Genomic DNA, 24,297 nt, shown 5'->3' with positions numbered 1-24,297 from the left:
CTAAAAAAAATTAAAATAATATTAAAAATCTATCTAGGTTATCGAACTTAGAGGTACACCATTGTACCTGCTCTAAGAGGTGGTTTTTATTAAAACTATGGGACCCACCTCTTAAGAACCAAGCTAAGAGGTGGGGTTAATGCTGCTCTTATGGTATATGCTATAATCGCTGTTGTGTCAGTGTCATTACCGTATTCAAAATTTCATATTGTATCTTGACGAAACAAAACTATATAAACTACTAGTGTGTGTATTTTCCAATTAAAAAGCGATGTTAGAGTAGACTATTAACTTGGAAACTTGTTTTAATGTTCATTGTCATTTAGAAAATATTAGTTCCATGTTTGTGTTCATGATATTATGAGTTTATTCTCTCTCCTTGCATTTTTAGTATTGTATATCGCTATCCTGGATTCATGTAATTCAGTACGTATTTGCTAACAGCTTTTTGTGTTAATGTTTGCTAATAGCTTTCCTTAATAAAAGTTGTGTTCGTATAGCACAGCTCACTAGAATCTGTTTTCGTGTATGAGAGCTTAACAACTCTGCTCTTTAATTAAAAAACATGTTAGCTTTAGTCTCCCTGGAATAACTGTCTTCTAAGATGCGTGGAGCCCAACACTCTGAATTCCATTTACTCAACATTACTACAAATGTATATATTACTATATTCAGAGAGAGTGAGCACTGATCAAATACATGCGGCTAATTTCTCATACAACTTGTACAAAAGTAATATATACATTTGTAGTAATAGTTGTACAAAAGTATTATTAGTACTATCATCAGTTTTATAAATATTAGTATATACTTAATTATTTTGTTTTATACATTTGACTAATAGTTGTATAATTTTTTTCGAAATGTACATGTCAGTATGTCATTGATGTTAGAAACTCTAGATCGAGAAAACGAAAACTGATTACTTCAACAGACTGCACTAACCACAAAACATGGTTTTTTCTCTCGTAATTTATCGTGCATGCAACAGAGTATAATATTATATAAAAAAAGAGAAACAAATTTGTACAATAAGTTTTGATTGATCTTGTTGAAATACTGTAAGACCAAACTAGACTTAAGAATTTTGCATCACACTTTAAACGAATACAAGTTTCGAAAAACTCTAGAGCTGCGGAAGTTGACTAGCGACTAGTAATTTGAAAGAAGCTTCTTTCTTACCTATGGAGCTCACAAGAGACATATCTTTTCGGCCTTTTAGGTATACTTTTTCTCAATGGAGAAATGGATACATATTTGTTTTGAAAAAAAGAAATGGATACATATTTGATAAAACAATATATCAATCATTACAGATTTATTGAAAATATTATAAATTAATTAGCTGTCATTTTGCTGACAGATATTGAAATAAAATGTTTATTTTTCTGATATTTTCAAACAAAAAAAATTGCATAGTTTTTGGTCGTCTATTCTGGATGTTTGCTATATGATATATGTACATGTATGGTCAAATACACAAGTATGTGTTTACAATAATTCTAAATAGTTCTTTTATAAGAACTATTTTTTATTTTCTGTTTTGGGTAAAATCTCCTAAAAGAAATGGTGACCTGTAGCAAATTCATATGTGATTTTCTTTTTTTCCAACATCAGATTCATGTTTGATAAGAAAAACGAAATACCTAAAGAAAAAAACTGAAAAAACTGTAATCACAGGGTAAAAGAAAAGTTGGAGAGAAACGAGAAGGTAGAGAGCCATGTATTAGAGTCCCACATCGTGTGGGATGATGGTCCTTGGGCAATATATAAGTGTATGGGTAAACCTCCACTCTTGAGCTAGCTTTTGGGTGTGAGTTAGGCCCATCACTAAAATGGTATCAGAGTCCATGGTAAAAGCCCAGCAGATGATTTCCCATATAAACAGTTTCCTATTTATGTAGCCTGTACAAATGGCCCATCTTGCTGTGGTATGTCCGAGATGTTGGACTTGGGCTGTTTCCGATTGGACCGTTTCCCATCCACATTTCGAGAGGGGCTATTAGAGTCCCACATCGTGTGGGATGATGGTCCTTGGGCAATATATAAGTGTATGGGTAAACCTCCACTCTTGAGCTAGCTTTTGGGTGTGAGTTAGGCCCATCACTAATACCATGTGTAAGCAGCCAGGGGCAAGGGCGGCTTAATGATCCATCACATCAACTTCGTGTCTTCTTGAGCTTCGTTTACGTTGTAGGAAGGAACCTTTTTTTTTTTTTTTTTTAACTCAACTTTAACTTTTCATTAACCAACCAAAGCGAATACATGATTTTCACCACTCTAGTGATTCAACCACACTTACAACTGAGTAATCTAGTATCACTTAGAATCACTTCATTGGATCCTATGCTACCCGATATAAATCTCAGTTGTATTTTCACCCCAGTGAGAACATACTTCGCTTACGACTCAAGGGAAGCAATCTCAGTTGTAGGAAGGAACCTTAGTCCACTCGAGAGACTCACCAACTCTTTCTTTTTGATGGGCAATTCATTTTCTGTATAAAATTATAACGCGATATATTTTGTTCGTATCTCATTCGTCCACTTGGATAAGTATTTGGAACAAGTATGATTAGCGTTTATATCTTGCCATATGGCGAAATCATAGAACAGTATTTTTGGGTGATCAACAAACAACTATATAATTAAAAAGCAAGGAGTTCAATATCTGAAAACATTTAGGAGTTGCTTATGGCTTACCACGTATTTCTTTTAGTTATGTACTAGATTCGGTGTCCGCGCTACGCGCGGATAACATGTTCAAATTATGAAAATTTATATTTTTGATTAGTAGTTTTTAGTTTAAGAAAGTGTTTGTTAATTTTGTGTGTTGTAGATTTAACCATGGAGTTTTTATTTGAATGTGATGCGCGGTGATCAGTTTTTCTTTTCTAAACAAAAGTAAGTTTGAATAATATATTGTGTTGAGCAATCAAATTTCATAGGAGAAAAGAGTATTTTTGAGTATTGAGTGGTGTCGTTTGCTATCAGGCTTAGGATAGCAGTTTATTCGTCTTTTAGAAGCGTTGTATGATATCAATGTCGGTGTCAAAGTAAAAGTGCGATCATGATGTGGTCGTGAATGATAGTTTTCCTGTATAAGTGTAATATTTGTAAGTATTTAGTTTGACATAAACTTTTTGTTTAGTTTATTACTTTCATGTAACCTTGGAATGATACTTGTGATGATTACGATTTGGTTTTTCCTGGTTGATATGCGATTTAACTCCCTGAAATTAGCCGCCTCGTTGTCCCATATGGTTAGACGTACCATTTTGGATCTACAAAAAATTATTGTATTATATATTTATTGCTTAAAACAAATATTATTTAATAAAATGTTATTACCTGTGTAAACGCAATCCAATCCAATCTAAAGGGAACGTTATCCAGTTCACACAGTTCAAAACTAAATAGTTTGACAATATAAATAAGTAATTGTCCAAAGGGAATAGAGTTTGGTAGCTAACGAAAAGGAATAAAAATAAGATAAGACGTAGAAGATGTCTGCGAAGTATATTGTGAATGGTCTTGTAGAGATGGCATTTTCTATTACGAGCGGGCCTATTATTATAAAATAATTTTGTTAGTACATATTCATTATTGAGTTCGGAGAGTTTTGGTCGGCAAATTTACTGGTTACTTGCATCTTAGGGTATAGAAATTTGTTCGTGATTCCGGGGAATCTGCTCTGGGTGAGCATCTGATCGTGATTCTGGGGGAGAGAGAAAGGAATTTAGTATTTTTGGATTGTGTTGTGAATTGTGTTGCAAAATAATATTTTTTTAGGGGAGCGAGGTAGACCGTTGTATATTTTTTTGTAGACTATGTTTTTAACTCTTCCTATCTTTTGATCCTTTCCTTGTATAATTTTGAGGCCTGTCTGGGTAATAACTCGGTAAAAAGCAACATAGAGCTGTCCATGGGTGAAAACGGGTTGTGGCAAATACAATAAGACACATTTCAAACTCTAACCCTAACTTTTATTAATTGTCATTGCGTAACATAGCCTGATTGGAAATTGCCGCCTTTCAAGGGTTAATGGATGTTTAGTTACTGATTCCGATAGTATGATTCTTGGAAGGTCCACTTTATATCCAATATGAGAGCCTGTAACTATTTCACCTCTAATAACACACTCACCTAGGTAAGGAACAATCAGACGTGTTCCATTGCATAACCCTTTCTTTTGATTTAAATTCCTTAGAAGCATGAAAGGGCACCCATTTTCAATGTAAGCTTATTCCACTTTCAATGTAATTTTTAATATATCTAGGGTATTAATGTCATTTTACTTATTAAATTTAGTAAAATGAAAGATTTTAGTGTGATGTGGTTATTTAGGGTTATAATTAACGGGTGGGGATTTGAGATTTAGATTTAAAATTGTATAAAATAAAAAACAAATATTTAAAATTTTCAAAGTAGTTTCAATAACTAACGACATAATTTCTATATATATTATTCATTCTCATTATGTATACTATTGTAATTATCATAAAACTACAAAATAAAAGCTAACAAAAGTTTGTACGTAACATCATGCAATGTTAGTTACGTAATTATTTTTTTTAAGACAAAGCAGATGGAAAATTTTATGAATATCATATAATTTTCATTTTTTATATTTTAGTTCTTCGGTTTTCAGGTCAGATGTTCTACTACCCTTAACAAAAACAAAATATATTTTAATATTATTAGATTTATATGTTATATGTTATATTCAAATACTAAGAATCATATATGGAACAATAAACTTGCTATCTGTATAAAAAATGGGCTGGGTCTGCGAATGAAATAGAATCGACAAAGGGCTGGGTAAATAGGCTGGGCTGCGAAACGGGATCGAGACAGCTGCATGATGGGTCAAAAGGGCTGCAAAGCTGATTAATTTTTTAAAAATCCAAGTCCAATCTAGAATGACATGGCATTTTGGTTGGATGAGAATTTTTGTGCCTATGTGGCATAGCTTAAAAAGTCCCAATTTAGTTGCTATTATATAGTAGGATTAACTTTTTTTTTTCATTAACGCCTTATTGAAAGCAGAAGGAAAATAGTTTTATAGAAGCCCACCATAGCCTCAGTTAAAATATTATAAAAGAGAAACCTATTAATTAGTAATCAGATCAAACCAAATTATCAATAGGTTTGATCTGATTCCTAATTAACTGATTGTTTATTCTAAAACTAGCGAACCGAATCAAACTGATAACCGAACATAAACCAAAAATTTCGGTTTAGGCAAGTCCTAGGCATTTCCGTACTGGTGACTTGTGAGAAACTAGAGTTTGGTAATAGTTTTGTTGCATCTTATATATAACTCAACAGAAAAAGAGAAGATTGTCCGGCTTAAGAAAAAACAAACATGCTTTTGAGTTTTTTCAAAGGGTTTCTAAGCAGTAGCTCCAATGGGAACATTCTTGAGTCTTGATGTTCCGTAAAGGGTTTCTTCGAAGCGAATGATCTCGTTCTTTGAGCCATAGGCAACTTGAGTTCTATCGTCGAGGTTGACGATGGTCTTGTCAAGCACAGACTTGTATCCATCACTACTGAATCCACCAGCATTCTCAACGAGAAGGCCAAGAGGAGCCACTTCGAACAACAGCCTCAGCTTTGCCTTAGCCGTAGGAGACGTCACGTTCGTGAAGATTCCTTTCTCCTTCACAATAATCTGCATGCCATTATTAATAAATTAGTATTTAATTCAAGTGTCGTTCAGAAGTAGAAGTGCCAGAGAGGAACGAACCTGGTTAACGTCAGGAACCATTCCTCCCGTGTATCGTAGTGTGTACTTCTCTTTCACGTAGTAATCAATCAGCTGATTTCACAGTGAAAGTAATGAAGAAAAAGAGCATTCAGAGATTAGTAGATTCAAGAAAAAGTTGAAGTCAGATTGATCAAGAAAGCAAGAACCTTGCTGTATTCGGAGTTGTCAAACGTGGCTCTCAAGTTTCCTGGTGAGAACATTTTCCCTTCATTGATCTCTGTTGTCTCCTTAACATGCTGCCATTTCCCTGTGAATACATTTTGAGCTTAGTCTAAAGCTACCAAAGAGAGAAGAAGAATCTTTTTAAACCTAGATTGTACTAATTAAAAACATAGAGATACCTTCATCAAGAAGCAAGAACTCATGAGTTCCAGGAAACCCTTTAACAGCCAAAACATAAGTGGTTCTTGGACCATAGATTCCCATGGCTGCAGCCACTTGATCTGCCCCAGTGACTCCGGTTAACTTGTCACCAGGCCAAACCCCAAATATGGTTCCCACAGTGAAGTTCGTATCCACAATGCTGGATCCATCCAATGGATCAAATGCTACACTAAAGCCACCTTCCACAGGACCTCCCATGTCTTGAAGCTCAGGTACTTCTTCAGAGCAAGCGTACTTACACACATGCGAGTATTGCAAAGCCTATAAAACCAATACACAAATCAAAACGTAATGAGCTGTTCATGGGCGTATACAAGTGAAACATAGGCCTTTTTGGACACCATTTTTTACGAGTAAATATATATGATCACAGTCTCCAAATTGTTTAAAATTGTTTTTTTACTTAAGTTATTACTAAATTGCTTAAGGCCCTCACGATCTTAGGCCGGCCTAGTGATCATCATGTTGGAAACCAAACTTGTGTAACAAGTTATTCAAAGAATGTAGTGAAAGAATACCTCAAAGAGAAGCTTGTCGGCGAGCATATCGACAGCGAGTTGTTCATCTCCAAAGGAATTAACACAAGCTGTTCCACCACAAGAAGCTGTCCTGACTTTGAAAGCTATTGTCCTCAATGCTTCTCCCATACACATTAGCAAAGTTCTCAAACCCTTGTCAGGTGTTGCTTGTGTCAAAAACTCTTCCTATATACACCCAAGAAGTAAAAAAAAAAGAAAAGCTCACTTAGAGATCAAATCTTGACCACATGATTTGAATTTAAAGATTTGATTCTTTTGTTGATACCAAGCTTTGACCAATTTCACACTTGGTCATGGTGAAAGCACCATTGTTCTTCGCCTTCGTGGCTTTCAGTTGCGATCTTGGTGTTAGTCGTAGTGAATCTCCGAAAATAGAGCTTGACTTCAGACGCTGCTGATAAGAAATTTTGCATATCCTTTTGTAATTAGGAATACATTCGTTCTACTTACTAGTCTAGCAGAGAACAAATTCTCCTCTGTACTCGCACGTTTGCATGTGTGTGTGTTTGATTGAACTCAAGCCATTTGTTGTAAAGGATACTAACCTTGAAGCTGGATGAAGCAGAGAAGGAAGAAGGAGGAGAAACAAGTGTAGAGGATCTTTGAGAAGAGACGCTTGGGAGGAGGATCCCACGTGAGTAGCTAATGACGCTGGTCTCCATTGCCAATACTTTTGAAGTCGAGGGTTGATCGAATAAGAAGAGAAAGAGCTCTCTAAAGGGAATGGTGGAGACAAAAAACAAACAAACCAAACCCAAGTGACTTTCGAGAAGATAAAACGATGTTACTCTGGGAGTGACACGTGGCAGTATGAGAAGATATGCTTACGGCTCTGGTGATGAGCAATTGGGCAAGAGAGTTTGAGGCAAAGAGATGTGTTGGCTTTGATTTGCCATCTTACATCAGTTGTGTGGTTAGTCTTTTCTATCGTATTGTGTTTATATATCTCCCAAATAGAAACAGGTCCTTCGCAAAAAAAAATAGAAACAGGTAAAAAGCTAGAACACATAAGTACACTTCAAACTAAATAAATGTTAATTTTTTTTATATCAGAGCCAGGTTTTCGATTCTGGGACCTGTGAGTTATGGGATCAACATGCTTCCACTGCGCCACTATATTTGTTGATTTGATTTATAGTTGTTCAATGCACAAATTTTAAGAATCTTAAAAATGATATTGCAAGAATATTAAAATATTGTAAGATAACATGAGGAATTTTTATTTCTAGTTTAGACGATTTATTTACATAACTCGTAAATTTGAGGAGTTGAGGTTGAGTTGGAATGATACAAAACTTAAAATTTGAGGATTTGAAGTTGGTTGGAGATGCTCTTAACAAAACAGTCACTCACAAGTGAGTCAATTGGTATCCTAAAATCCATTGGACCATTTTTACCCAGATAGTGTATGAAGGGACCAAGTGGAGTCAACGGATCCCACCAGAAATAAGTTTATCCACCATCATTAATCTCAAAGTAAACCAGAGATTGGACAACAAGGCGTAGCTTGACAAGCCTTTGAACCATCCAAGAAGTGTTGAGCGTAGTAAGCCGTAGCGACCAAAACGAGTATCAGTTAAGATATTTCATTATGACCTAAGCTACCCATAAGGATCCGGCTCTGAAATGTAGTAACCAAATAAGCTTATGACCAAAAACTGTATTCCAAGAGGATAAATTCTTCAGACCTAAACCTCCCTTTTCTCTAAGATAACAAACATCTTCCCATGCTAACTTATCACTTCTGGGATTATCCAGGCAGCCATGCCAAAGAAAAGAAGAAGCTAAGCTATTAATCATCTTCAAACCTTTCATGGAATACAAAAACCGGATGTGAATCCAATTATATTTTGGATAATTGAGGAAATTGAAGTCAGTCTTCCCGCCAAACTCAGGTGTCTATTCATCTAGCTATTGTAATTCTTTCTAACTTTGGAAATTAGTTGATCACAATTTTTTACTGATAAATCTTGTAGAGAAGAGAGGTAATCCCAAGTAATTGACGGGGAATGTTCCCCTGAATATAATCAGAGAGACCTAAATAGAACATCAATATTTTTTGAAGCAATGGAGGGTCAAAAGTGAATGAAGCTTTCCATTCTCTCACAAAAAAGGTGAGTCCTAACTCTCAAAAGCTCATGTTGAAGAACCGTCCTATCTTTTCCATAGAGGAAGTTTAGAACATCCAAATTTTACCATAGGGTAGAAAATCCCAAATTTCGTCAGAGTAACTGAAACCATAGACCTTGAGAATTTAATTTCTGACTTTGAGTGCTCTGTCCAACTAAAAGTAGAAGCTGCAGAGAATTGTGATTTCTCAGTTGGAGTGACTACCTCTAGAATAGGGCCGAAAGTAACAGACAGATGGGGGATGGTCATTTGACGAACAACACCGTTCTTCGCAACTCCAAAACAGTTGGAGTAGAACCCACTGGCTCTGATAATGAGCTAGTAAAACCAGGTAGAACCTCTATTGAAGAGGAGATATTCTCTTGAAGCATGCGAGATAGAATCCTTCATAACTACATCAGAGGCGAGAGAAGAAGCGACCTTGGACACATGTTACACATCCAACGCTGATGAAGAAGGATCCTAGAAATGAGGGTTAACGATAGGAGCTACGAATTTTGACTTTTCGTTTGAGAGGAAAATGCTGTTCGAATAAATGTCTCTAATGCAGTACTTTGTAACCTAGACCCATAAGTATGACTTCCAAAATCTACAAAAGATACATCCCCTGCGCTACTCTTGTTTTCTTGCTTAAATTGTTAATTTATATATAATGTTTAATATTTTGAACATATAATAGTGTTATAAGATTTAAGTCCATTATGTTTTAGAAAATTGATTTACATACTTTCTTATCTTTTCACTATATGTGTGAGTTATATATCTATGCAATATGTAAACCAACATGATACTGCTCAATATGATTTTATTGAGTGGTGTGGATGATTAAGATGTAAAGAAAATATTTCCCTCTAAAATCAATTCACTAGAGATTGTGTGGATAGAAGGAACCCTAAGAAAACAATGACGTTGGTTCAAATGCGTAAATGAGACATGGTGCTGATGATAAGAAGTTGGGAAACTGATATTATTGATCACTAAAGTTCTATTATTTAGCTTTTCTCCCTGAAGCAGATGATAGTCTAATGAAAGGTGATAAAGGAGAAGTGTGAGAGCTTCAGTCTTCAGAACTTGCAAAACAAAGGGAGCAATTCCTCAAAAAAAGGGTAGAACCTTAGTTACATATAGTCTTACATTTTGTTATGATTTGCATCTATGTATTTGCCGATCGTACCATACTTTAACCTTTCTACGTTTGCGTTTTTATCACTTCTAGACACAGGCATTTGGTATTAACCATATATAATTCAATAGTTTCTTGCATGTTCTTTTATCAGCATAAATATTCATAAGATTGGAAAGAAGAACAAATTATTAACGTAGAAACAATAAAGTATTAAACCTTTTTTTTTCTTTGCAGAAAGATCATATACATGCATTTGACATTGACCGAGATCTTACATCTAACTAATAGAAGGTTGACGCACGTCGGGGAAAATGAGTGGCTGAAATCCTTTGAAAAGGGATCACTGGAGAAAGCAAAGCTTTTGACCAGATGACTATCATTATCGATTAATTACTTTACATTAGAAAGTTAGCATTTTTCCAATAAAAGGAGGACAAATCATTGTATTGGAAGTCTCTTTAAATTTTCACAAAGCATCGAACAATTACAAGGAAACTTTCTACCAATGGTCATATATTTTCACTTAACATAATCGAGCGTAGCCTTCTAAATTACGCTAACATAATCATTAGTATTGTTTTTCCTTCTTTCTTCTCCCTTCCAAATTCTTTAGTTAGTATCTGTTCCAAGTTGTATTAAACTACCAATGCAAAAAAAAAAAATATACTTAGAGCATCTGCAAAAAAATATTTTATAATTTCAAACATAAAATTTTTCTCTACAAAGAGAAAATTTAAAATTTAAAATTTGAAATTTTTAGTTTTGAAATTTTATATTTGAAGTGTCAAAACTCAAAACTTCAAATTTTAAGTTTCATAATTTATTTGATTTTTAATCTTTACAATTACACATCACATTTATGATTATTAAATATTTTGTTGTTTATCGTTTTAATCCTTGAAATTTTATATCTTATAAATATTTTAATTTTTTTTGTAAATTTAAATTTTACACATAAATTAAATAAAAGATTTAAAATAAAGTTTAAAATATTTTAAAATTAGATTTAAAAAGGCACTAGTTGATCATGTATAGAAGCATTACATATATAGTTTTATGGATTAATGTGATAATTTTATTGTAGTTTAATATTTAATTATGAATATCTATGCAATTTTTATATTTCATGAAACATTTTATTAATTAATATTGTTGTAATATTTTACATATGTGACTAGTTATTTATAAAAGTTTATCAATTTAAATTAATTAAGATAAATATAAGGATAATAATATAAAATATAAATACTTTTGAAGTTAAGTTTGAAGTTTATCTTTTGGAAAAAACACTTTTAAACTTCAATATAAAATTTTGTAAACTTCAAAATAGAGTACTTTTGTAAAGATGCTCTTAACAACCGACTTTACAATCATGCTCTTTTTCTATGAAAATAGATGTTAAGATGCAATCGAAAATATTTCAGTGTTTTCTGTTGCTGAGAGTTAGCTTAAATGTCATATTATGTGACTATTTTCCAATTGTTTGACTTCGTAAGGAAGGCTTTTTTGACATCACTAAACTTTGTTTCGAGTTTGTTGTCATCTTTTGAGGAAAACCTATTTGAATTAGTTCTATCTTTCCTTGTACTTTATATTTTTTTCAAAGAAAATGAAAAGTACTTTTTTTGTATTGTATCCAGACAAGGTTGAATGAATGATATTAAGTGGTTTTACAAAGAAACAACGAAAGTTGTAAGAAAATATTAACCAGAGAAATCAATATACACAGTGACATATTATTTCAAAGGTAGATATTAGTAAGAAAAAGTTTTACAGATATTGACTTTCATACCACATATTTTAATAGATTGATCTGATAATCATTTCTTAGAAACTAAAGAACTTTTCTTTTTTGATAACGATGGGAATCCGGCGACCGAGATCAACCATTTTATTTCGTGAGACTGGAAGCCGACACATATTCTTACCATTTAAGGTAGTCTGAGTGGCCAATGGAAATCGAACTGTGAATTCGCCGTATCCCCTATATATTATTTGAGAAGCATTGCAACATTTTTTGTAGCCACATGTTATCACTAGAATGATTCTTAGAATCTTTAGAGAAATAGGTTGGTCCATCTAAATATATAATAAGCTTTTTATTAAATCACAATAAATACATTATTAATGTGCTTTATTATTTCCTTAAATAAGATTACGGAATTGCCTAATGTGGCTAAAGTATATATGACAATTAATGATTTTGAATAATGAAGATTTGATAAAAATAAGTGTGTATTATAATTATATTTGTTTAATTTCAAACTATTAAAATAAATTAAATAATCATAGTAACCATATAATAAAAATTAAAAAAATGATTTATATATTATATTTTGAATTTTTAAAAACGAGTATAAATTACTAAAACTGTTAAAAGTTTCACATTCAAATTTTGTGATCTATGATTTAAAACTTTTGTTATGACATGATACAAATAATTAAAAAATAATATAAGTTGAAAGTCTCATTTAATAAGTATCAAAAATAAAAGATATATAAATATATGTATCATTTTAAATTAAACTATATGCCATATAAAAATACATAAATATCTTAATTTTGAAATTTACTTTGAACATTTTTTTGATAAACAATTTGAAAAAATATTGATAACTTAATTTCTTAAAATATTATAAATTACTTAAACCATTAATCCCACAGTAAAAATTTTGTTATCACTAATTTAGACTTTTTGCTATAAAAGATACAAATGATAAAAATCAAATATGAGCAAAAAGCATTATCTAATAAATATTAATATTAAAATATACCATATATATGTTACTATCATTTAAATTTAATTATATATCATACCAAATAGAAAAAATATTTTTCGATTTATAAAATTTATTTATATGTTCGCACCAATTTAATTATATAAGTAGTAGATAAAGACTTTTTAATTATTCAATATATATTTATTATTTCATAATATGTTATAAATATATAATATATAAAATAATTTATATATATAATGTTCATCATGCGCAAGGCGCGGATCTTAACCTAGTTAGGATTATTTCTCAAGCGCCAATAGCCCAACCCCGTTGGTTAATACCACATGCTTTAATAGATTTATAAACTAAAGAACATTCTAAAATATATTTGATTTTTCTATCAAATTTTTAGTTATACATTTTCCTGTCATTAATTACTATGTCACATTATATTCACCCATTTTCATGGTTTATAATTAATGTAATACTCTGAACTAGTTTACCAAACTTAATTTCAACACAAAGTATGTAAATTCAAGATGGGTCAGATTCTCACTCTCACTAGTGAGAACTAAATACGGGATCGGAGCACTTCTTGATCTAGGATTTCGAAATAGTAAGTGTAACAGAATTAAAATTTAACTTATATATACTATATACTTTCCAATAATTTGTTCTTAGGTAAAATTAACAAGAACACTCTAAAGATGTATATTCAGCGTATGTATGACGTTTCTATCAGTAAGACTTTTGGAAAAGAATACCTCATATTCTTGTTTTCTTGACATGTATCCTAAATCCTCGAAACTTTGTAGAAACCCTTTGACCAAGGTGGAAGCTACCAAAGGATGAATCCGAAGAGATCGCATGATCCGGAAAACGAAGCAAATCTTTTTTTTTTCTATCTTTCCATTGAGAAAAGTTTAAAATAATTATTCGGGAATAACTCAGCTTGATTAGGATCAATGCGATCCCTTTGGATCCTTTCTCTAGTTGCTGTGAAGAACTCTTTTTCTCTCTCTAAGTGGGAGCAATGTTGTTTTTCTCCAAGGCCATTGATATAAATGATGGACATGTTCCTCTTGTTTAAATAAATAGATCAAATACGTTTTTAATCTCTTTTTAATTCCACCTTCTCATCTTTAACTTTTTTTTTTATTATTACTATTTCTACTTTGAGGGTTCCTTTATAGGGAAATTTGCTAAAAATACACTAACTAAAAAATCCTATCTCTCCTACTTTTTCTTCCTATCTTTTTCTACTATCTCTCTAAAAAACTAATTTCACTTCTTTTTTTTGGTTATTTGGCAAATAAGCCTTCTTTTATATTGGTAGTTCATAAAAAAAAATCTTTTATATTTGACTTGAGGGCATCTCCAACAAGCTTCCTCGTTTTGAATGGGACCACCCTGAAAATAAAAGGATGAAGGGATGATTTTCCAATGGTGATCCTCAAATATTTTTTCTTAAAATTTTATATTTTACAGCAGTTCTATTAATAATTAATTATAATAATTAAACTTTAATTTATAGAAAAGCACATATTTATATATGGTATTGACATAATTAATAAAAAGAATTAGTAATAACACTAAATTACTTATAATAAAAAATAAAAGACATAAAATTGCATATAACAATTAAACACATACAATTCACATTACAAAATTTACCAAATATAAAACTAATCAATACGATTATTTCCGTAATGCTTTTATATATGCTCAATCAATGCATTTTAAGTAATAAGTGAGCTTCTTTATTTTTTATTTGCAGATTACATGCTAAAAACTGTTGAAAACGTATATCTTTGTTTATGGCAATTTTAACTTTTATTCGGGGTGCCGGTCTTGTATCTCGAATCTGGTAAAAATATAAGACAGTTCAGTTACGCATGCAAAATCAAGAAAAAAAAAATTAACTCTAAAAGAAATGGAAGAAGAAAATAAAAATTTGCTGACAAATTTAAACTTCATCAATAATATTAACACTTGCCACTTTATCTGAGCTGAACAAGCAAGAATCATATAAAAAGAACTCAGAAACAAGAATCTGAAGAGACTGCTCCAAATTTATATCGATAACTTTTTGATGATCTTGGAGGTTCGAGACCAAATTTACCTGAATATTAGTGTTGTAATATATTTTTTAATGCTTAATATTTCAGCTTATGTAACTTTTATTTTGATATAAAATATTATGATTGTATTATGATTTTTAATTTTTGTTAAATTTCCGCAATGTATTATTATTGTTGTGTGAAATAATACGTTTGTATTAATATTATTATATTTTGGTATACAATATTAATGAATATATTATTATTATTTGAAATTAACTTTATAAGACCATAATTATAACATTTAAGTGATAATATAATTATAGTACTAAAATGCAGCACAAAAAATAACAAGCACACGATCATTGGACATGTGTCATCAATAGATAGAGTAAAATGGAAAGTAAATTGTGTTCAAAGGAGAAAAACAGTCCACTGTCAAATTTAAGGGTATACTATTTTACCTTCTTAAAATTTGAGGAGATGACGGATTGTTAAAGGGTAAAACCCCTAAAAAATGAATGGAGAAGAGGCCGTTGGAAATACCACGAAAAAGTAAAAAAGACGTCTAAAGTTTAGCCGAATTCTTGTGGCATTACTTAAGCCCCGTAACCCACATGATATACTATTTTATACTGTTACTATTGTTATCTTCCACTGTTTTATGTAGAGGTGGCCACAATTACCCACCCCATACGTAATGTTGTCCGTAAAATTAAGTATTCATCTCGACCAAGTCGGATAGCAGATCATTTCTTTCAGTTACTTGTAGATACAAAAAAAAGATCAAGTACTAAAATAAAATTAACAATTTGATGTTGTAAGTTTATTACCAGTTCTTACTCTTGAAGAAATTTTTTTTATCTAAATGATGATAGAATAAATTGTGTATATGAGAAATCTTATTGTATATACATGATGAGGATTAAAACGTTTCTCATTACGTCTTTAATGTTATCACGCATCAACTTAAAACATATAAGAAATAAAGAAATATTTTTCATAAAATAATTAAGAGACTTGTTTAGTTTAAAATTTCAACAAATTAGGCTTTTTTCATATTCTTGTGCAAAATTTAATTAGCTAAAATAGATACTATCAAATAACTTATAAATAATTATCAAATAAATAGTTTAGAAATAATAAATAGTAAGATGGGGCAATTACTTGTAAATACTTCATTTTTAGTAAATAATTGAAATTGCAAGTACTTGTTTTTCACAAACCAAATACAAATATAAATTTCTATTATTTTTACAAAACAAACCAAGTACCAGATATACCCAAAATGGCAAGTACTCAGATTATACTCACTCATTGTTTTATAAATATACATCATTTAATGGGCTTAAATTTGTGATTTCTTTATCATTTTAGAAAGTCTAATACCATATATATTAATAGAAAAATATTTTAAAAGGTATAACCTCAAATTTGTATTAATTAATTTTTTTTTGCTTAGATATCACTTGATTAGGATGACAATTTGGCTTACGTGGCATCATAAGAATCAATTGAAAAATTAGTAAGTCTAAAATCCAATTATCAGAAAAACTTATATTAACCCAAACATAAATGTATATGATATGGTAGATTTAATACTCAGCGATCTCATTAAGTTAATACTTGGTGATCTCATTAAATGAGACATTCTTTAAACGACTCAAAGTTGATTTATATTGTGATCCAATATAATAATTTTTTTATAAAGTGTAAGATATACTCTTAGTCCGTATTATTAGACATCATCTAAAATCGAAGTTTGCTATATATTATGGCCTAAGTATTGGATGCTTTTGCTATAAATCAGAAAGTAATGATTTTTTTTGTGTTGATTTTTTTTTTTAATTTTAAAGAGACGCATCTATTCAAAATTGTTTTGTTAATACAATAAAAAAGAATATTGTTCGTTTCTAAGCCTTGCTCATCTATAGAAATTTATATAAAGAGTAATACAAAAATTAAGTTGTTTTGTCATTACCAAACGAACTTATATATCAAATATTTTTCGTTGCAACACAATTCTTTAGAACTTAAATAATAAAATTTATAGTGAAGATTAAAAAAAAGCTTTGGCACCTATCTATATGTTTTTCGTAGTCTACGAAAACATTAATAATGATCTTTCTTATTAGTTAATGATATATATCATGTTTACCTAACTTTCATTCTATACAAAGTATCAGTTTCAAACAAGTAATATTATCATTTTTCTATATTTAGGCCTTAAGTATAATAATAGTCGGACTGTAAAATTTTATGTTGTCAATGTCTCATAACCAAACTATACTTCAAATTATAAGTCTAACCCAATTTGTAATTTTTTTTTAATATTTTAATTTTCCATTTTATGTCAAAAAGAAAGTAAAAATCTGATATTCTGAAAATTAGTGTAATTTCAAAATCAAAAATATATAAATTTATTTAGTAGTAAGTTAGTAAAAGAAAATATCCAAATGTATCGGTCCAACATATAAATGATTATATAAACAATCAAAAATTGTATACATATAAAAGCAATTCGATCATATATATATCTGAAATTTGTCAATACAGTATATTTAATATTTTAATAGTATAACTCAATCTTCGTAAAACGCAAATCTTATCCTAGTTAACTAATATACCACCAATACAAGCTTATAAAATTTAACAGAAATCAAGAAGGTAAACGATGTTAGCATTAGGAGCGTGATTGTTTAAATGTGCTAGAAAATGGTAATTTAAGACATACAACCTTCATATCTTTTCCTTCTGACGGAAACATTTCATTTTCTTATGCATACTAAGTAATTGTTGCAAACAAAATTTAGAGAAATTATCTAAGATAACACTAAAACTTTTCATCATAAATATAACATACAAATGTCAAAAATGACCAAAATGTTTTATTAAATAAGTAAATAGATACTTATATTTATAATATTAATTAATTTAGTCTTAATGATTAGATTTGCGGGGAGAGATTTTTGGAAAGGAGATTTAGGATTAAAAAAATAATATTTAAAATTTAAAATAAAATACTAAAAAAACAAAAAAAAAACTTAAAATTGAAAAACATATTATTCAATAATAATAATTTATATTATTTATTTAAATAATTATTTATATACCAATAAAGTAAATATAGAAGAATATTTTACCTCTTTAATAAAATTCGCTTTACGCAGGGCCCACCGACAATTCCATCTTCTATCACCGCTGCTACTCTTCCTTCCACCTAAGTCACCTCTCCTCTCTTTTGACCACACCGCAACCTGCGAATTCTGTTGGTCCTTCCACATAAATCTAATTTCCTCTCCGGATCTCACCTGCTGCTCCGTCATCCGCTCCTCGGAAGGGCCCAGATGACCACGCCAAGACACGTTTCTGCACACCAGAATGGTTTCTCCTTAATGAACTTTAGAACTGTTAGACTTGTGTCTTTTATTGAAAAGCCTCATTGCCGAATTGGTCCAGTGCAGCTGGAGATTAAATCTCAACTGACGCTGGCAAATTCACTGATTTCTTCAGACCTTCACCATCTCTGCCTCACCGGCTCCTCATGGAGGATTACACAAACTCACTCATTGTACACCGAAGTCTCCGACTTCAGCTCAGACCGTCTATGACTTATCACTAACTTGACAGGTTTCGTGGATCCGTGTTTCAGACTCGGTTTCCTCAAAGTTCGCATTCTCCAGCGCGGTAATGTCGGTGTCATATGCTTTGATTTGACCAAAGTCCCCGCTTTATCATGTTATCAAGTTAACCTCTACTATATTGGCTGTTCTGAAGTCTCTAATGGTACTTTTGAGATTCACTTAGTCTCACCATCTTCCTGACCGATAATTACTCGTCAATGTGTTTGAGATTCATCTAGTTTTTTTTGTGAGCTTTGTCGATTTTAGAGTTGATCATGCTTATTTTAGTGTCAAATCAAGTCGGCTAGGAATTCGTAATCTCGATGTTGCCTACAATTTTTGAGCTTTTCACAAGAAATTCTTGCCGGTCAACATTTAACTTTTACGGTGCATCAACGTTTTTTTTCCGACTATCATCAATCAATTGTTATTTCGAACAATAGTTTATGGGTTTCAACTGAAGTATTTCTTCGGGTTCTTGCACTCCTTAAGCACATCTATCTACCTTCTCGTTGTTGTAGTATTTGTTAATTAGCTTGCCGTTGAATTTACTTCCGGTTCTACTCTTATAAGTTTTTTGGACCGTTAGATTAATATAACCGTTTCATTGACTAAAAATGTCTTTGACAAAATTACCCAAAAATTTATACATAACAAGTTTTTAAAGGGTTTGTAAGACATAACATGTTTGAATCTCCAAATTTGCATTCAAATCTACAAGAAATTGTGTTTTCGAAAATTTGACATGAAAATAATACTTACGCCATTGAAATAATATTCAATTTCTACTTATTTTCACATTTAACCAACTAATTAATAAAAAAATTAAAATAATTAACGTACTTTTCAATATTCTAGTGTTAAATTGTATACTTCAGTAATTTTTATTTATGATTATTCTGGGGAAAGTAGAGTTACTTGGGTCAAAATTGTTAATGGCCTTTCTCAAACAAACCCAGACAAACAACTTCCCCACAAGTTGGGTGGCACTATTAATTATCTGTTTGTCGTTTATATTATCTTTCTATTGTTTTTAAACTTATTTTATTGGAAAGTTTTTTTTTCTTTGGTGTGGTCCATCCCATGTTCCCCTTTGCTTTTGGCACCAAACATTTTCTGAAGGCTCTTCGAATATTTTAAAGTTATTTAAATTATAATAGAACCAATATTTGATTATATTTTTATTTATCCTCAGAAGATTATGAGGAGTAGATCCAAGAATAAAACATTTTCGTCTAAACTGCCTTATAGATTGACACATAGGTAATCATAGGATCAGAATCAAGTCAAAGGTTTGGTCATATGATTGACACCTAATAAAGAAATATTAAACTAATGGATCCAATGCTTCTCCATCGTCTTGCACACATATAGATACATATATATATATATATATATGTATAATGTTTGATCAAAAAAAAAGTATAATGGTATCATTATTCGTTATACTATCAAAGATGCCTATTTAACATCTCAATAATTAAGATGGATCATAGGGATCACATGTTATCCATATCTTTCATTCAAAATATCACATGCAAAAGCAACACATACAGATTTGTGAATCAGAGAACCAAAAGGCTAAGGATCTCTACTATTGGCAGATGTAATAAGTCCACGATGTTATGTGTTTCTAAATGAATCAATCCAGAGAGTGGTTTACAGTAACTATCATAGATAATAATTTCATAAATGTTTTAAAATATTTCAGAATTCCAAAATGTGAGCATTCTTTAAACATGTCATCACTGCTTGGCTTGGCCAGGAGAAGAAAAAAGGAGAGAAAAAGAGGATGAGCATGTGGCCTACTGTGTTTCCATCTAGTAGATTATCTTTTATTTTTAAAAAATAAATTTATATATAATATGATATATATAGAGGTAGGAAAACAAAGAATCTACAATAAATCAGTGCACATGGAGAGTCTATTCTACATAAGGCAGGTATTCAATTTCATACCAGACAAGGAAAATCTTTGGCTATTCCATCTGTTCGAACATGACTCGAGTTACAGCATATGTATGTGCGTTTAACTTTGTATATATAGTAAGAATATAAAGATTAAAGTGCTTGGAAATATTATCTTACTATTTACTAGCGAAACGTGAAAGGTGGAATAAAATAAGAATTTTAAATTTTTTAACTAAGATTGTGACAGTCTTTTCAATCACATGATTTGTGTTTGTGCTTTTGTAACTAAGTAGAGATTCTACTTTGGCTGGTAAAAATGCATTTATTTTGATCATATCCACTTTGCATAAACTATTAATGGATCTTTAAGGCATATATAGACTAAATGGCCTAAAAGATTGTTAACAGATAATTAAATTAGTACTTCCTTCTGTCATCGTGACTAGACCTAATCATCATCACGCCAACCCATATGGGTTAGGAAAACAAAAACTTGTCAAGCAGTTGATCATAGCGCGTACCTGAAATCAATCATGAGAGTTCCATAAATTGTTAGGTTTTATAGACTGCATAATATGCATATAAATACATTGATCTATATATTGAATCCTGTTTACTGTAATACTTGAATAATTTTTTCCTCAGTAATACTTGAATAATTAGGAAAACAGTATCTAATATGATATTGACTGGTCTTAAACAAAATAGGCTATATACTTCAAAGGTTTTAAACTTACATAACTAATCTGTTATACGCATAAATATTTGGCACTAAGCCATTGGCTACCTTGCTTATGATATAAGCCGGCAGGTTGTAAAACTAGTTTTGTTAGAGAATTATGGAAATATATATATATATATTTTTTTTTTTTTTTGCTTAAAGAATTATGGAAATTTGAGATGAGGGTTCCTTTCTAGACTCTTTCTTCTCGTATTGAACATCATAAAACGTATGTTTCAATTTGTTAGTTTCTTTTTTTCCTTTTCCAAAAATTTAATATTAAAGATGTTTTGATCAGATAAATTGTATGATACATGATCTTATTGGAGTTAACTATCAATGTATGTACGACATTATGAGTGGAAATGATATTTATGGGAATACACATAGCCAATATGTACAAAGGTTTCAAAACGAATTTGGTTGTCGGGAAAGAGTGAACACGCAGTTATAATAGAAGTGTATGATCCTAGAACCACCGCTCTCCTTTCATTTGAAAAATTAAAAATACATCCATTTAATATGTATCATGTTTATATGAAATCATATCATCTAAAGTGTATGTATTTGAAGACGCACGTATGGATGTAGAACAAATGGTAGGGTAAAATGGGGATGCGTGGTTTGTAATTGTCGATGGATGAAACCATGAAAGTGAGATATACATATAAGACATCAAAACAAAAGCGGGTCACTTAGAAAAGATCCCAACGTAGTAAACATAATATTACATGTCTCTTCTTTGTTGGACACCAACCCCAATTCTGCATACCTCTTTGTCGTTCTTTCCATTTTACAACTCATTATTTTTATATATTTCAACTTCAGTATATCGATGTGTGTAAGCTTTAATCTCCTTGTTGGGTGAAATTTTTTGTTTACTTCGAATTTCATTAATTCATGGGTAATTCATTATACACCTAAGATTTATGCTTGGAGAGCTTTAACTCGAATTTGCTGTTAGTTTATGGAGTGTAATTGTAAATTTTGAAATAGCAGAAAAATGTAAGTTCGGTCGATCCACAGGTTCAACCAATCAGCTGATTTACTATGTTACAATGCCCGAAGTCTTGGTATGTTAACAAGAGGTGCATTTGCTTTGGGCTCAATAATTTTATGCAACTCTTTGATTACAATTTAAAGCATTTTTCAAAATTTAAAGGATTTTTAAAAAAATTTGGAGCCATTTTAATAAAATTATTTTAGTTGTTCTTATAAAATTAAAACTTGCATAGATCCATAAAAATTACGAGACAGATAACATAAATTAACAGGTCAATTAGGTGGCTGAATAACTAGAAATCAAATTATTCATTTTCGTTATGAGGTTTAATTGAAGGATATATAGTTTAAACAAACAGATAAATAAATTTTGTTTTCTTCCTTGACAGAGAACCTCCAGCTCCATACATAATTAATTGTAATCTTCTATATGGATCCAAATAAAAATAAAATAAAATATGAGCAATGAGCAGATCCATGTTGAAGAGTTTTGAGTAGAGAAACGAAACAAGGACAATTTGAATAAGAAGGCACCAACTCATATGGACCTACTTGCTTTGCATCAATGCTTTCACCTTTCAATTCTCAACTCGTGTCTTTTTTTACAAGGTATCGCGTCACTACTCGCCACACTTCAATTATGGTTATTTTTTAGTAGTTCGGGTAAGACAAATTAGGGTTATATAAATTGAATTTTAATTGGGTAAATATACAAAATCTATAGCATGCATTAAGGAACTAACAAAGACTAATCTGTTTTTGGTATAATATAAAGATTATATAATACGTGCATGGTAAGATGAATATAAATGACCATTCGATAAAATGCACTCCATATGCTCATAAAAGATAAATGTTGTAAAATAATTTTATTTTAAAATATACATCTTTTAAGTTTTCTATGCAATTTTATTAGTTAATAACAAGAAATTAATAACTTAAAAAAAAATAGCACTGGTTTAGAATTATAAAAAATTGGTAAATACAAAAATAATACATTTATTATGTTATATATGTGTAAAAGCACACAAAAATACATCTTTTAGGAACATATAAAGTATATCACATGTGCATATATATGCAGCTACATATGTGTACATAAATGTGTGTTTGTTAGAAAAGAAATGAGGTAAAAAACTTTGGTCAGAAACGGAATGACGATATTAAATGTATCATTCAAAAACTAGCTAAGAATTCTAGTTCTACGGGGACCATTCATTGGGTTTTTTTTTTAATATGATCTAAAATTTAAAGTCAGATACAAAAATAACCCATAATTCTTTGAATTTTTTTTTCTATTCACCGTAAAAATTCAAGTTATTCACGAAACTGCCATCACATTTTTTTTTCTTTATTTTTTTTGAATAATTCTTTTACCTTATCATTCTCATCTTCATCAACTATTTACAATATTGTTATTGTTATTGTTATCAATACACTAGCCACCATGAACAACCAATTGGAAGTTCTTAACGCACCAAAGTTTCGATTTTTACTCTTCATATCTCATTACTTATGCACACAAATTACATTTCTTTCACTATCTCTTCAAATTCATCCAAAAGAATCCAAAATTTTGATTCCAAGATTTGTAAGGTTCATAGAGACATTCAAGCTAATGATTCGTGGTCATTAACGACTTGGTAGCTTTTGTAGTGAAGTTATGGGTTCTTGGAGAAGTTAAAGCAAGTAATCTCACAAAATCAGGTATAAAATCATTTTTTTCTCAGATCTGTTCGCGAAGACTTTCATAAGACTTCGAGAAGACTTTTATAAGACTTCGCTAAATGTGTTCTCCATCAAGAAAACTTTCCTAGAAGTCTTCTAACTTAAGAAAAAAAACCAAAAATCCCAGTGAAGACTTCTCGAGAAGTCTTCTCGGATAACTAAGTTAGTTTTGCAATAGACCAAAGTTTGTCATAAATTTGACTTTTTATAGAAGGCTTCTCGGGAAAAACTTCTATAAAAATCTTATGAAAGTTTTCCCGAAATCTTTTCACTGTCGCAAGAACTATGCATGTATACTTTTGCAATTGAAAAATAATAGTGAAACATATAATATTAATGAGAAGACTTCTCAAATTTTATTCCGGGTTTTGATCAAACCTTTGGTTACAAGAAAGGACGTCTATAGAAGTTTTCCGCCGGAAGACTTCTAGAAAAGCTTCTCTGGAAAAGTCAAATATAGTCAATTGCAAAAGTATCTCATGTAGACTTCTTTCGACATTGAGAAGACTTTCACAAGAATTCTATAGAAGTCTTCCCCGAAAAGACTTCCCGAGAATTCTTTTGTAAAAAGTAAAGTTCTAAGA

General features: G+C 30.8%; 1 protein-coding gene and 1 long non-coding RNA gene across 4 annotated transcripts; both read right to left on the bottom strand.

Annotated features, from left to right (window-relative positions):
* Positions 1-5,284: 5,284 nt before the first annotated feature.
* On the bottom strand, positions 5,285-7,555 carry LOC103830026 (sedoheptulose-1,7-bisphosphatase, chloroplastic). Of its 2 annotated transcripts, none has more exons than XM_009105723.3 (7): positions 7,238-7,555; positions 6,958-7,086; positions 6,672-6,857; positions 6,111-6,414; positions 5,916-6,016; positions 5,749-5,820; positions 5,285-5,673 (listed from the first exon to the last, which is right to left on the bottom strand). In XM_009105723.3, the coding sequence occupies exons 1-7, from the start codon at positions 7,352-7,354 to the stop codon at positions 5,395-5,397; spliced, it is 1,188 nt and encodes a 395-aa protein (XP_009103971.2). In that variant the 5' UTR covers positions 7,355-7,555; the 3' UTR covers positions 5,285-5,394. The 2 variants fall into 2 exon arrangements, with proteins under 2 accessions (XP_009103971.2, XP_009103972.2); XM_009105724.3 differs by having other exon boundaries at positions 5,395-5,673; positions 6,958-7,083; positions 7,238-7,544.
* A 1,080-nt stretch (positions 7,556-8,635) lies between these two features.
* Positions 8,636-22,810, bottom strand: LOC103830025. Of its 2 annotated transcripts, none has more exons than XR_625656.3 (2): positions 13,433-22,799; positions 8,636-10,588 (listed from the first exon to the last, which is right to left on the bottom strand). It is a non-coding gene; the product is annotated as an uncharacterized LOC103830025 (long non-coding RNA). The 2 variants fall into 2 exon arrangements; XR_004449570.1 differs by having other exon boundaries at positions 8,761-11,932; positions 13,433-22,810.
* Positions 22,811-24,297: the final 1,487 nt, after the last annotated feature.

The sequence above is a fragment of the Brassica rapa genome, chromosome A07 (assembly GCF_000309985.2).
Source record: "Brassica rapa cultivar Chiifu-401-42 chromosome A07, CAAS_Brap_v3.01, whole genome shotgun sequence".
Taxonomy (NCBI): Eukaryota; Viridiplantae; Streptophyta; class Magnoliopsida; order Brassicales; family Brassicaceae; genus Brassica; species Brassica rapa.
This window is presented reverse-complemented; position numbering and strand designations above follow the sequence as displayed.